We start from the raw sequence: 14,511 nt of genomic DNA, 5'->3' as shown, positions 1-14,511 counted from the left end.
TTTACTACTAAACAAGTCAGTAACAGAGCTGAGACGCCTCCCCCATCCCACAACATCGCCCTTCCTAAGGGAAACCAAAGTCTAAGGTAAAAGGTTGGTTTCTCTGACTCATCAAAAGAAATGGAATTATACTTTAGTTTTAGGATAAGGTACATAGCTAAAGGCGATTTGGCTATAAAAATCTGACTTCTAGAATGAAATACTAAAGAAACAGTATGAAAAGTACCAAAGTCATAATTGCTGCTTGAGAGCACATGTTCAAATATGGAAACATTCAAAGCAAGGTCCAAAAAAAAAGAACTAGCTTTAAATTATCATTATATACAAAAAGTTTATTTTAGAAATCACATATCTTTAAAAAATAACATAGAAGGTATAAGTTTTTATCCTGACTTATTATTCACTGTTTGAAAGCCAGGGTGTTCCGTGGTACAGTTAATGACATGCTGATGTCAAGCCCATGTAATAATCCTGGCATTTATACCAGTTCAAAATATTAATGTGATTTTTATTTTTTTAACGATTTTATTTGTTTATTTGAGACAGAGATAGCAACAGAGACAGGGAGAGAGAGCAGGAGTGGGGAGGAGAGGATAGAAGCAAACTCCCCGCGGAGCAGGGAGCCGGACACGGGGCTGGATCCCAGGACCCTGGGATCATGACCTGAGCTGAAGGCAGACACTTAACCCACTGATCCACTCAGGTGTCCCTTAATGTGATTTTTAAAAGAAAAAAAAGTCTGTTTTGGAAACACACAAAAGTATCTTGATCTTGTAAGTAGGAGTCCTGAAACTACAGATCCACTGGTGAGACTATTCCAGAAACTGGAAAAAGTAGGCATCATTATTTAAATTCATGAACAGTTAAAAAGACCCAGTGGAACTTAAATTGGGGAATGCGACGGGGTCACTCTACTGCATGTGGTGGAGCAGAGGGACGCAGAAATGTTCAATCTCTGTGGTAGTTTCATAGGGCTGAAAGCAAAAGAAACAGCAGAAAAAGAAGTGAGGAGTTTTGGTTGGTAATTTTTTACAGAACTGGTTATTCTTGTTCCTATTCAGTAGGTTTCTTCTAATCTTACAAAAGCAGCAGCCACAGATAGCCAAGTTCAAGTGCTGGAGAATCAGGACACAAAATAAAAATAAATCCAAACTCACTATAGACCAAAAAATATAGCTCTTTGGAAATCTGAACTGAAACTCTGATTTAACACATTAAGCATGCCTAAAATGGTTTCATAGACCAAAGAGTTGAAATGCACCTTGAGGATGACGAATGCAGAATTTTTATGCAGTAAACCTCAGAAGATTTTAAAGTTCCTATAAAACACTTACTTTAACTTTAATCTATTTAATATTTTTATCAAATGACCCTAGATTCTATTTCTAGGTACTCCTACCCAGATCATGAGGTACTTGTATTTGGGGATAAATATAAACCAAAGTCTATCTGTCAGAGGGGAGGTCAGGGTTCCCTGACCTAGCTTGAGCTGAATCCAGAGAAATAGTGTCACTTTCTTTTTTTTTTTTTTAAAGATTTTATTTATTTATTCATGAGAGACAGAGAGAGAGAGAGAGAGAGGCAGAGGGAGAAGCAGGCTCCCAAGGAGCAGGGAGCCTGATGCGGGACTCGATCCCAGGACCCCAGGATCATGACCTGAGCCGAAGGCAGACGCTTAACCATCTGAGCCACCCAGGCGCCCAAAATAGTGTCACTTTCTAAAAAGTTTTGAGAAAAAGAAAACCCCTATCAGTTGGTTAACTGCAAAAATCTTCCAAGAACATAGCTGCGGTGTGCATCCATGATGAGTAGTGACGACTCATGCTGAAGAGAACTGAAAAATGAGATTTAAAATTACCCAAGAACAAAGTTGATCGATAGTAATCATCTGTGAAACAAGCAACACCGGAGAGCAGCAGCGGGGTCACCTAATTTTGATTAGATAGATTGGATGGATCTTCAGTTAGGTTTTCCATCAACTGGTAATAATCTTACGAGAAGTGTTTACTGAAGATAAGCATTGCAGGCAATGAAAGGAGAAGGTGGGACCTATGACGAAACATACTGTGTCCTACAAATCTTCAGGAAAAACTGGCCGCTAATTTTATGGAAGTGAAAAAGGTGTAACACTAAAGTTGGAGATCCGAGCTTTATTTTCAGAATGATGTCATTTTAGGATAGAACTGATGGGATTCTCTAAAATGGTTTTAATATGGCACAACACTCGATTCTCAGAGCTGTATGCCTACTTATCTGCCCAAATGTATTCTGCAAGGAGATATATAAAGAGGTTGTAGAACAGGCACAGAAGTTGACAAAACCACCAAATGAAAATTCCTCAGGACAGATCCACTTGAGATCTAGAAAGCACTTTAATACTCTATCCTTCTTCAAATGATCAAGAGATTCAAGAGAAATGGCAAGTCCTGTATTTACAAAACCGATGAAAATCACACTGTAATAATCAGTGAATGCAGAACCACCGCACAGATCTGCGTTTCCAACTTTTCCCACCATGATTCTACATCAAGGTAAAAAAAGGTTCTTTTGTACAAATCCAAGAAGGATGGAGAGGCGGCAGCACGACTGCCAGGTGATGCAGTGACTTGCTACCGGAGCTGGAGCTGGTGATGGGACGGAGGGGCAGGAGGGGCACAGTCCTCAAGAAAAGAACCCCATATCCTGGAGGGGGGCTAGTCCGTGGTTGATCTCCGGTACCAAAACCGTGCTCGGAAGTCATCGCTGCACGTCATGAAGCCAGGGTTGGTGGGCGAATGCACAATGCAGCGCACGATGTTGTTGTGGCCCAGGGAGAGCAGGTTCCGGCGCTCGGCTGTGCGAGAGTCCCAGCAGCAGAGGCTGATGGTCCTCTCGTCCGGCAGCAGTACGTAGTCCTCGGTGTGGTTGAACACGGCCTGCGTCCGGTGCACCTGCCGCCCGCTCAAGCCGGCGCCTGCAAAGAGAAGAGAGGGTAAGGGTCTGAGTGCCAGGGCTAGCTGTCCACATTTACATTTGCCATCCTCAGACTGCTGTACTTTGGTTAATTATCCCGTCAATGGCAAAACAGCATTTTAAAATGGAAGGAATACACATTTATTGTGCAATTTGGAACACTCCATGAAAATATGCAGAAGAAAATCACCCCTGGCTCATCACCTCAGGCAACTAACTGTGAACGCTCTGATGTACTTTTAGGCATAAAAACATCTTTAAAAAAATACAAAATTGGTGCTATATTATATGTCTTTTCTGTAATAGTTTAAATCAACTTTTTGTTGGGTACATTCATTCTTCCATGTTTTTTACTGACTGCAAAATACACCACTGTTAGGAAGCACTATTACTAGCTAATTCTTTTCCTGCTAAGCATTTAGTTTGTATCTGACTGCAAATAACACTGTGACCACTTCTTTGCACCGAACACATTATTTCCTCAGGATTAAATTCCTAGAACAGAATTACTGGGATGAATGAACATCTGCTCTCCAAAAGGAAGCTTTAGGCTTTTTTAGGACCATGAAAATACAGATTTTATGTTTAAAATACTGTATGAAGCATAAAAAATAAAAACTGCCTGACAGTTTTACACCCAGAGTCAATATTTTGATGAATATCCTTTCTCAATCTCTGTATGTTGTCCATCATTTGTAAAGCAGAGCATACATCATGTGCTTTTATTCAACAGTCTATAAAGATGGAATATAGTTTAATGGATAAAAATACAAGTGTTAGTGTCAGATCTGGATTCAATAATTATTAGTGATGTGAACACGGACAAATTACATAGCCCTGTTACACCTTCAATTTCTCTTCTGTTCTGTGGAGGATAATTACAGCACCTACCCACAAGGTGGTTGCAAGGATCAGCATGAAGTATAACACATATACAGCTTTGCAGGGTGAGTATTTACTTTTATTTTTTTTATTTTTATTTTTTATTTTTTAGAATTTTTATTTATTTGACAGAGAGAGACACAGTGAGAGAGGGAACACAAGCAGGGGGAGTGGGAGAGGGGAGAAGCAGGCTTCCCGCGGAGCAGGGAGCCCGATGCGGGGCTCGATCCCAGGACCCTGAGATCATGACCTGAGCCGAAGGCAGACGCTTAACGACTGAGCCACTCAGGCGCCCCGAGTATTTACTTTTAAAGGCTGCATATTGTGAAAAGGATGCTGAACAACAATTTACTCAAAACTTTCTGGTGGACATTTCTGTTATCTCTCCCTTTCCCCTCCTCTAGATAATGTTGGGATGGACATCTTTCTGTGTGTGCCCGTGCATGCTTGACAAGGAGTCTTTTTAGACTGAATTTCTAAGAATGCAGGGCACCCGGGTGGCTTAGTCGTTCAGCGTCTGCCTTCGGCTCGGGTCAGGATCCCAGGGTCCTGGGATCGGGCCTTGCATCGGGCTCCCTGCTCAGTGGGAAGCCTGCTTCTCCCTCTCCCACTCCTCCTGCCTGTGTTCCCTCTCTTGCTGTCTCTCTCTCTGCCAAAAAAAAAAAATCTTGAATTTCTAAGAGTGCACTTGGTGGGTCCAATGCTGAAAATTTTGATACAGGACACCAACATGCCCTTTAGAAATACTTTACCAGTTGACACTCCTAACAATAAGATATTTAATTTCCTAAAATGTTGATCAATACAAGATACTAGCAATCTTTTAAATTCCCACCATTTGATGAGTACAGTAAGATCCTTCCATTTTCATTTCTTAGGTTTACAGTACCGCAGGTCACCTCGCCCTCCTTGAGCTCACTGACCACTGATATGTGTCCACTTCACATGCTATGCCTATTGTTTCCCTAGTTCATTTTAATTTTTAGTGTTTTGAATTAATTTTTAACACTGAAATTTCTAATGCTTGTTAGTCTTTCCTTATCTTTCATTATTTTAAGAATCCTTTGAATTCTAACTAAACATTAAAGCTGGAAACACAGAACTAAGCATGCTGACATGGAGTCTTAACCTGTGAATTAGAAAATGAGGGAATTTGTATATAAATTTAGTATAATCTCATTTTAAAATTAAATCCCAATTCTCCACCAAAACAAACCAATCAGCCACATATAAGCATGAAACATCCCAATATTCACAAGACAAAACAAACATAATAAATCTTGTGAGAATCTAGCGTGTACCCTTCCTGATACATCACACTCAGATGGTGGTTGTTACTTCTGAAGATGGAGGAGGCTTTCCCACTTTTACTTTGATCGCTTTTGTATCTTCTTTTTTCAACAAGCACACAGTCCTTGAACAGTAAGAATTAAAGAAATTCTTCAAAAGAGCTCCATACAAAAGTTTTTCAACAAAGTCACCAAGAATTATGATAAAAATGACTCTTCCCAAGACTTGCTAGTTAATTGTACTGTGTATGTCAGAAGGCCGACAGATGGATGGCAGGAAGCGAACTCTGGTTACCAGATCAATCTGAGGGGGTTATGCTGCACCCTAGTGGTTCAGATGTCTCAGTCTCCACCTCTTCAATTTTCTTCCCTAAAAGGCTAACTAGTAACCACCGCTGCCCAGCCCTTACAATGTGTTGTTTTCTTATAGAGTTCTGGTCCTGGTGATTTTAGTGTATGACACAAACATCTCACAACAGAGGAAACTGGCTGAAGTTTCCTGGAGGTCTTCTACCAAACAACAGCCTTTTCAGCTCCGAGAACAGGGAATGAGACACAATATTTTACCAACACTCACTGGCAAGTAACTATTAGGGCTACCTGCACTCTTAGGAATAGGCCAAGATCTTCCCTCTCAGCCTTCTTTCCCTAATGCACAGATTTACTGAGATCCACTAACTCAGGCTTTTCTCTGGACTGCTCTTATGTTTGAGGGAAAAAGGCAGACCACTGGTCTACAAATGGACCACCAGAACCTCAAATGTTACTTGCATGGAATGAGATCTTGTTGAAGTTGTAACATATGGAGAAGAACAAGGTTATGAAACTATGGTTCTATTTCCAGCTCTGCTTCTTACGAACTGCAGCCTTGGCTAAACTACTTAACGTCTAAGCCTTGGTTTCTTATCTAAAAGAGGGATCACATCTGCCTTGCTCAACGCATACATCTATTGTGTGGCTCTCATGAGGATTTAAGACCTCTGGAAACCATAAAATGCTACAGAAAAGGGGCGCCTGGGTGGCTCAGTCGTTAAGCGTCTGCCTTCGGCTCAGGTCATGATCCCAGGGTCCTGGGATCGAGCCCTGCATCAGGCTCCCTGCTCCAAAGGAAGCTTGCTTCTCCCACCCCCACTCCCCCTGCTTGTGTTCCCTCTCTCCCTATCAAATAAATAAATAAGGTCTTAAAAAAAAAAAATGCTACAGAAAAAATGTTAATAGCAATTTTTCGCATACCTGTGTATCTGACCAGTGTTCGTCCTGTTGATATCTCCCAAAGTTTAGCTACAGAGTCTTTTCCACTGGAGAGAATGTATTTAGAATTTTTGGAGAAAATGGCAGAACAAACTTCAGCACCATCATGGGCTTTCTCAAAAGTTGTGATGCATCGATTTGAAACACCATCCCATAACTTGATGCAGCCATCCTTGCTACCAGTTACATACATATTGGCACTAGGATTGTAATTCACGGAGCATATAGCATCGGTGTGTTGATCTTGAGGATTGCAAGAGACAAAACACTGAAATGTATTGATATCATAAAGCCGAAGAGTAGGATGCTGAGTCCCAACAAGTATAAAGTCTCCGGAAGGATGAAAAGAGATGGAGCGTAGCATTTCAGCTTCCTGTTAGGACAGAGACATTAACATTAAGTGACTAACTAGTGAACAATTAAATCCAGAGGAAATGTGGGAAATATTTGGTTGATGGAAAGAATACACAATGGTCAGACGTTACACAGGTATAAGAAGGAACAATGAACTTTCTAGAATACGAGAAAGTATCATTTGAACAGAGATTTCAAAAACTATTTACTGGTGAGATTATTTATGCCAAAAACCACAGAAGCAAGCTTCGTTATTTGCAAACGAACAGCGGGTGAACTCAGAATGGACCATTATCAGGCTGGGACACATGCACACGAATGAGCAGGGATAAACACAACTTGTACACGTGAACAGCTTCTTCAGTTTGTCCTAGGTCTCCAAATATTGAGTAAAAAACTAAGTTAAATTACTAAAAGGTAGAAGCCACCACCAAAAGCATTAGTATTTCTGAACTGCAAATTCAAAATGCGGTACCAAATGTCACTTTTCCAGGAAACCTGTGATTGTTTCAACTGAATAATTTTTTGATTCCCATTAAGTTACATTTCAGCGAAGTTGATTTGTTTTGTCTTTAAACAGGGTTCTGCAACCTTTAAAACGTGTTACAGATTCTGAACCCTTGTTGCATAAACTGGCCAGAAGTCCTGACTGGCCAGAGGAGGTGGGCAGAGGGCAGCACGTGGACCACGTGTCCATGCAAATTGGATTCCCGAGCCACCTGCGGCATGTGTCCTTGCTGTGTCCTCCTGTTTTATTCGATGATCACTGAGACTACTTTAAAAAAGAGAATAGTCATACAATAATAGCTCTTTGTTTTTAAGAAAAAAATGTAAAGCTCCTTTCCAAACATTCCTAACCTGAATGTATTTGAAGGCTCTTTTTGCAGATGGTTTGGAATAGTCAAATAATTTAAGAGTATAATCCCTTGAACCAGAGGCAAGGATCTGTTCTGTCGGGTGGAAAGCGAGACACGTGACTTCATCCACGTGGTCGTAAAGCGTTCGAATCACTGGGTGGTTTTCCATGTTCTGTTGTGCGGTCTCATTCATCATGACCTAGACCAATGAGAAAACAGATGCTCAAAATCTAAAATCTGTCTGCCTCAAAATACCCAACTATGCTAAGTTAGGTCCGGTCTAAACTGGTCTCTCATTCTCCCAACGAACAGGCAAATAGTACATATGTTACTGGGATTTTACCTCTATTGGCATGGCACTTTTGGCCAACATTCTTTCTGTGTCAAGTATCTTTATGGAAGCATCAGCAGATCCAGTAGCTATTAACTGCCCATCTCTACTGTAGGTGGCTACGCGACACGGTCCTTTATGGGATGTGACATAGCATGTTTCGTACTCTGAAGCCTCTGGGGACATAGTTTGGACGTCTGCATCAAACTCCAGGTCAATTCCTGTGCCCGGGGCAACTGTATCTGAACGACCAATTGCATACTGAACTGCAGTATCATCATTTTCCATTCCTGAAAGGAATAAAAATTAAGTGCATGAGGGGTGCCTGGGTGGTTCAGTCAGTTAAGTGTCTGCCTTCAGCTTGGATCATGGTCCTAGAGTCCTGGGGTTGAGCCCTGCGTTGGGCTCTGTGCTATGCAGTGAGCCTACTTTTCCCTCTCCCTCTGCCCCTGCCCCTGCTCCTGCTCTCTCTCTAATAAATAAGGAAAGTCTTTATAAAAAAAAATTAAGTGCATGAGAAAGTGTTATTTTAAAAAGCCAAAACAAAATTCTGGATCCAATGTCAATTTACTCTTTCTTGGAGCTGCATGACACCTAGCGCTTCACAAAATTATGTATATCAACCTGGGTGTATGCACGGTGACAACACTATAGGCAATATGGATTATAGAAGGTTAGGCTCCAATAGGTTACATCAGCTTCCCCGATTTTTGCCTCCAAAATTTTCTTTAATTACAACTACAGAAATGTAAAAAAAGCAGTCCTATAGTTAAGCTGTCCATTTTTTCCCATTCTGGATTTTAATATTTTTAGTGCTGAGATCTGTTAGTAGCAGCCTTGAGGCTCATTAAGTCAGATACATTGTTAGCATTAACACTAGTGAAACATATTGAAAGAATGTTGATATTTAAATAAATGGAAGTTTCTCAAGAAAATGCATTTTAAATTTAAAAATAACTTCACATTTCATATAAGCAGTATGTTTATTAGTATAAGAAAAATTAGGAATACAGATGAACACAAAAATAAAAATGACCTTCTATTAGATCACCCAGAGATAATTACTGTTAACATGGTGGCATGATTCTTCTGGACCTTTCTCCATGCACAGTTGTTACAATTCTTAAAACAAAAATAGAACCACACTATATGATATTTTGTAACTTATTCTTTACTCAAACAAAATAAACATCTGGCCAGTGTAATGTTTATCTACAACAGGTTGTTGGACCCAATGTGATGGATACAAGAACGTTCACAACTAATTCCTTATTGTTGGGTATTTCAGTTGTATTAATTTTATTTCCTCAAATTTGAACACAAATTCTCAAAATTGGCACTGCTAAGGCAAAGGGTATAAACATGTTGCTAATTCTGTATTTTACTGAGTGCTTTCTACAACCCAGGCAAGCACAGGATATATTGTTGAACAAAACAAGATCCTGATCTTTATTGAACTTGCTGTCTTTTCTGGGGAGGTACAGACTATATGGGAAACAACCTGAAACAATGAAGAAAATTTCAGATAGTGATTCTGTTATGAAGGAAATGGGACTGTTGTTTTAGAGTATCTGGGGAGGTATGGGGAAGACAGTGGGTAATTTTAGAAAAGGTGAAGAGGACTCTGAAATACCATTTGAGCTGAAGTCTGAAGTCAATAATACAACGAAAGAACGCTTCAGATAATTCTTAAACAGAGCCTGAGGCTAGAACCAGCTCAAAATCTTCATAATCTGGGGTTTGCTTACTCTTTCAGTATCGAGCACTGTACTTGACACATACGAGGCACTAAAACTAAACAAAAATAATCTTGAAAAATTCTGATTATGAAAACCTCTGGAACCTTGTCATGGAATCAATGAATCTGCGTTCAAAGCTACCTAGTTTGATGAGATGCAGGAGCTGCTCCGAGGGTGCACAGACAGACTGAGGCTTGATTTCATTAATGAGGCCATTAGCAATGCTGATGTAGCCATCGTAGAGGAGCTGGCTAATGATCAGCTTGTAGAGCTGCTGGCGGTCCTTCAAGCCCACTTTGGTTCTGTACATCGTGGAGAAGAGGAAGACAATTTCCTTGCCAGCTGCAAGATGAGAAAACAGGGATGGTGAAGGGCAGAGGCACTAGTGAGTCACAGAAGTAACAAAGCCATCCGGTCAGCCTTGCGGGGCATAAATCCCAGCTCTACTAGTTGCATCACCTTTGGTCATCAACCTCCTTCCTCTTGAGATCATGTTCCTCAGCTGTTAAGCAAGTCAGCAAAGGTTAAATAAGATGATGCTTGCAGAGCATTGAGCACAGTGGCACACAGAAATTATTCAAATCGTATTAGCGAATATTTACAGAACTTTCCATCAAATTTTCTTCTCTGTCAAACTACCTGCCTGCCATTTTTATTCTCTATTGCTATCCCAGAATCTTGCTTCTTTTGTTATAAGACACTGACTGGTATTTGCAATAGGTAAGACAGCTGCTATTGTTGAATGTCTAGACACTACTGTTTCCACCAGCTGAGCTGTATGTTTACTGATGTCAGCTATGTTCATTCTCAAAACACATTTTAAGATAACTAAATTTGCTAAATTACATAATTTATTTAGCTAGTAAATAAAAACACAAGGGCACAAAAGCCACAATGCTTTGGAAAGATTCAAAGATGCTTAATAAAATACTGGCAAGTAGGATATGGCCAAAACAACGATAAAAACGTGAAAAAAAAGGGTAAAAATCTAAAGGATTGTGCCCTTAGATTGGTTCACAAGTGCTTAAGTTCTCTCTTAGAAAGTAAATGGTAGATGATGGTTTCTGGTCTATGCAAAAAAATAAGTCCAATTGGTGGACATGAGTGGATAATTTGACTTCCAAAAATCAATGTTTGTATGTGTATGTTTATCTGGACAGCGATCAGAAGGCCACAGCAATCTGGGGCCAGTAATAAGGAACAGAAGTCACAGGCAGACAAGAAATTGAAAGAGCACAGGGGAGAGAGCGGAATACCAGAAAGGAGAGGAGTGAGCAGTAACACCAGTACTGCCTGGATTGCTGTACTTTATAGGGAAAGATTCTGGAAGGGGGTGTCTTACAGCAAAGGAGTGGGGAACCATGTTTTCTAACTCCCCCTGGAGAATAACTTAACCTACTGATCGTAAGAACAGCCAACAGTTACTGAGTGTTCAGCATGTTTTTTCTTACTTAGTCCTCAACACCATCCTGTAAGGGAGGCCCTGTAATCTTGTTTACAGATGAGAAGGGAAAATAACTTGTCCAAGGACCCATGACCAGTGCCTGGAGAAACCAGGACAAAATACAGATGGTTTAACTCAAGGACTGTGTTGTCCCTGATGACTATCTGTAGTGCTCCTTAAAAATTTAATGACAGGGGCGCCTGGGTGGCTCAGTCCATGAAGCGTTTGCCTTCAGCTCAGGTCATGATCCCGGGATCCTGGGACTGAGCCCCGCACAGGGCTCCCCGCTCATTGGGGAGCCTGCTTCTCCCTCTGCTTGTGCTCCCTCTCTTGCTCTCAAATAAAATTCTTAAAAAAATTCAGTAATAAACTAGCTAAAATTTATTAGACATAAGTGTAGTATATAACACAGTGTAAGCAACTTATATGCATTACCTCATTTAATATCCATCCAATCCTATTTTAGAGGCAACCTGCGGTGCAGAGAGGTTAACTTACCCAGGATCAAAAAGCTTGTCAATGACAGAGCCTGGATCCTTACCCAAGCTATCTGACCTCAGAGCTCCAGTCTTTACTGTGCTGCACTGATGGGTGTTAATAACAGCAGCAGCTACCACTTATTAAGCACTTGCCAGCCATCGTGCTAAGCACTTTACAAGCGTTAGCTCACTGAATGAAATCAAAGTATTTAAGCACACGTAGAAGCAACTGTATATAAATCTATGCTTGTGCATACAACAGTAGGCCACAAGAGAGATGATGAAACCGGCATAAAGAGGTTAGGAAACTGAAAATAAAATGTGGCTGAGTAACTCGTCAAGTGGCCGCCAGGACTGCGCACCCATGCCAGGAGCATCGCGGGGTATACAAAGATTAAGAAAGAAAAGAAAGGACGAGGCCCGCTTCTCAAGTCTCAGAACGTTCGCTCGCTGGGCTAGTAAGTGCCTAATTACCACCCCTAATATGCAGGTGAGAAGGCCGAGCCCCAGGACGGGAAGAACAAGCCCTAGGAACTGTCTGCACCCGAAACTAGAAGGGGAACCAGGGAGAGAACACACACGCCCCCTTCACGAAGCTCCGCTACCATCCCGCGGTAGAAGCGAACTAAGGATGGAGTGAGGGTGGGAGCGAGGCCTTCGAGGAAGAGAAGAGGGTGTGCAGGCCCAGCCTAGCAACTCAGGGCGCATGCCACCCCACTCACTATCGGGCCTTCCCGCCTCGCTCATCTTTCCTGTGGTTCCGTAAAGACCCCAGCGGACCGCACCAGCCGCTCTCCCGGCATCCCAGGCCCCCAGTACCCGCTAGTCCGGCTCTCTTGATCTCCCGCTTTCTCCCAGAAAAATGGAGGCGCGAATTCTGTCCGATCGATCGCTCTGAGCGCACGTTCACTGCGCACGCGCAAAGGGCGAAGCGCCGAGCGCTGCGCTATCGATCGGCCCCACCCTCTCCTGCCCTTCTCGCCATCTTACTTACTGGCGCGTTGGAAGTGGTTTGTTAACCTCCTCCGACTTTACCTCTTGCGCGACAACGTTGATTGGCACCAAGGAAATGCTGTCTCGCCGACAAATGTCGGATCCCGGAGAGCACCGCGGGCGCTAGATCGGCCAGTCTGGCGGGCGGTTAGCTCCACCACTTCCGGGGCCTTACCGGGCAAATGCGCCTGCGCGCTGTCACCGCCTTGGACGGGACTCAAGCCGTCCGGTTGGCTGTGAACCAATCAAAAGGCAGCGCCTCTCTAGCCCAGGCCAATCAGCTTTCAGATTAGAGGGTTTAACTCCTATTTAAAATGAAGACTTTGAATCTTAACGGTTGAGCTCTCGGGAGGACTGGCCGCTTTGGGTCAGAGGCGGGAGTCGACGGGTTCGTAGAGTCTGGGACAGCTCTGTGAGACGGGTGGGCGAGGGCGGCGGGCCTGGGTGGCTTTTTAGCGGGCGGCGGGACGGGTGGGAAGGAAGAGGGCGGTGGGGCCGCGGGGCTGGCAGGGAAGAGTCGGGGCGAGGCCTGCCTCGGTGCCCCGTCCCCACTTTGGTCCTCCTCGGTCCGCCTCAGTCCTTCTCTTCCTCTCCCCACCTGCATCCTCCCCGCTCCCTTCCTCTGCCCCCCGGTGCTTTCCCAGCGCCCTTCCCTCTGCTCGCGGGTACTGGGGCGCCCTGTAAGATGCCACTTGGTGTTTACTAAACGCCTGCAGTGCATGGGGTTGTTGAGCCCCACCCCATGGGGTGGGGGTGCTTTCTGATGGGGTTCTCGTATTCGGTGAGCACCTGGGTAAGAAAAAAAAATAGGAGGGCTTTTGCTCTCTGGGGGTTTGCGTTCTAGCGGTGGTGGGGCGCCAGACGACCAGCTGGCCGGAGAACTTGCAAAAGAAAACAGTAGTGTGGTTTACCGGGGGCTCCTTTGGATAGAATAGCCAGGAAGGACCCTTGTCCTGAATGGATGAGTGTGTGACTAAACGAAAACTTCCTCAAAGAGGTTTTTTTTGGCTAGTGCTTCTCAAGCCGCAGGTCTTGGACCGCGTTTGTCGTGATTTCAGAGGGTCCTTGTGAAAAATGTAGACCCACCTAATGAATCAGAAGCGCTCGGGCCTAGGGGACTCAGGTGTCTGTAGTTTGTCAAATTTCCCAGGTGATTCTGATGTTTCATGGAGAGCCAGTGATCTAGACCAGCGCGTACTAGACGTCTGGGGATGTTAAAATGCAGGATCTGCTTTGTTTGGTCTGTGGTTGGGCCCGAGAGTCTCCATTTCTAACAAATACCTTCCAGATGGAGATGGAGCTACTGCCCTTGACTTTTAACGGTTCCTCCTCTCTCCTTAACCTCTCTTGTTCTTTGAATCAGATACTTTTCAGCCACATACTCATTCCCACTCTCCTCTAAGTCTATGTGTTCCTAAGACACTAGCAAGTTTGATGAAGAAAAAGTCTATAAACGCACAGTGCTATATAATCTTAACAGTTTTCCTGTTTAGAATAGTATGAGTATGTGGCTTGAATTGCAGGAATCTTGTGCAGGTCATTGGGTCATGTGAACCTGGCTGTGGACTGGAATCATTTGAGAAACAATTTTCCCGGGGCGCTCTCCAGAATTTTTGGATCAGAATCTTACTCCATCCTGTTTGTTATTATTCATCTCCCTGAGAAGGAAAAATATATTCAGTTGGGGCAAATATCTAGTTTCTGTTGACGATTATTGAATAAATGCCCTTAAGCCTGTGTGATCTCATTAGTCTGCTGCTTGTGATTGTTAGGGAAAGTGAAGAAAGCATTAGAGCATGTGTGAAATTAATGTTTGCATAACACGAGCTTATAACTCCTTTTTCCTTTCTGTCATTTCTCCTAACCTGTTTGATATAAGGACTCCTTCCTCTGTAGCTGTGGTTCTATCTTCAAAGTGGAGTTATTTGCTTATTTGTGAA

The 14,511-nt window shown here is 42.9% G+C and overlaps 2 protein-coding genes across 7 annotated transcripts in view; one reads left to right on the top strand and one right to left on the bottom strand.

Annotated features, from left to right (window-relative positions):
* Positions 1-1,635: 1,635 nt before the first annotated feature.
* CSTF1 (cleavage stimulation factor subunit 1) lies at positions 1,636-12,729 on the bottom strand. 4 transcript variants are annotated; one of them, XM_027621077.2, is made up of 6 exons: positions 12,614-12,729; positions 9,797-9,997; positions 7,929-8,206; positions 7,587-7,784; positions 6,357-6,747; positions 1,636-2,953 (listed from the first exon to the last, which is right to left on the bottom strand). In XM_027621077.2, exons 2-6 carry the CDS (start codon positions 9,963-9,965, stop codon positions 2,694-2,696), a joined length of 1,296 nt encoding a protein of 431 aa, XP_027476878.1. In that variant the 5' UTR covers positions 9,966-9,997; positions 12,614-12,729; the 3' UTR covers positions 1,636-2,693. The 4 variants fall into 4 exon arrangements, with proteins under 4 accessions (XP_027476878.1, XP_027476877.1, XP_027476875.1 ...); XM_027621076.2 differs by having other exon boundaries at positions 12,573-12,706; XM_027621074.2 differs by lacking the exon at positions 12,614-12,729 and adding an exon at positions 10,115-10,136.
* AURKA (aurora kinase A) overlaps positions 11,780-14,511 on the top strand; it is a 19,480-nt gene continuing 16,748 nt past the window's right edge. The window contains exon 1 of one of the 3 annotated variants that reach the window (XM_035728859.1): positions 11,780-12,036. In XM_035728859.1, coding sequence (XP_035584752.1) covers positions 11,898-12,036 — 139 coding nt within the window. In that variant the 5' untranslated portion in view covers positions 11,780-11,897. Of the gene's footprint in view, positions 12,037-12,825; positions 12,993-14,511 lie in introns of those variants that run through there. The other 2 variants (XM_035728860.1, XM_035728861.1) reach the window with 2 other exon arrangements.

Source organism: Zalophus californianus, chromosome 8 (assembly GCF_009762305.2).
Source record: "Zalophus californianus isolate mZalCal1 chromosome 8, mZalCal1.pri.v2, whole genome shotgun sequence".
In the NCBI taxonomy this organism is placed as follows: Eukaryota; Metazoa; Chordata; class Mammalia; order Carnivora; family Otariidae; genus Zalophus; species Zalophus californianus.
This window is presented reverse-complemented; position numbering and strand designations above follow the sequence as displayed.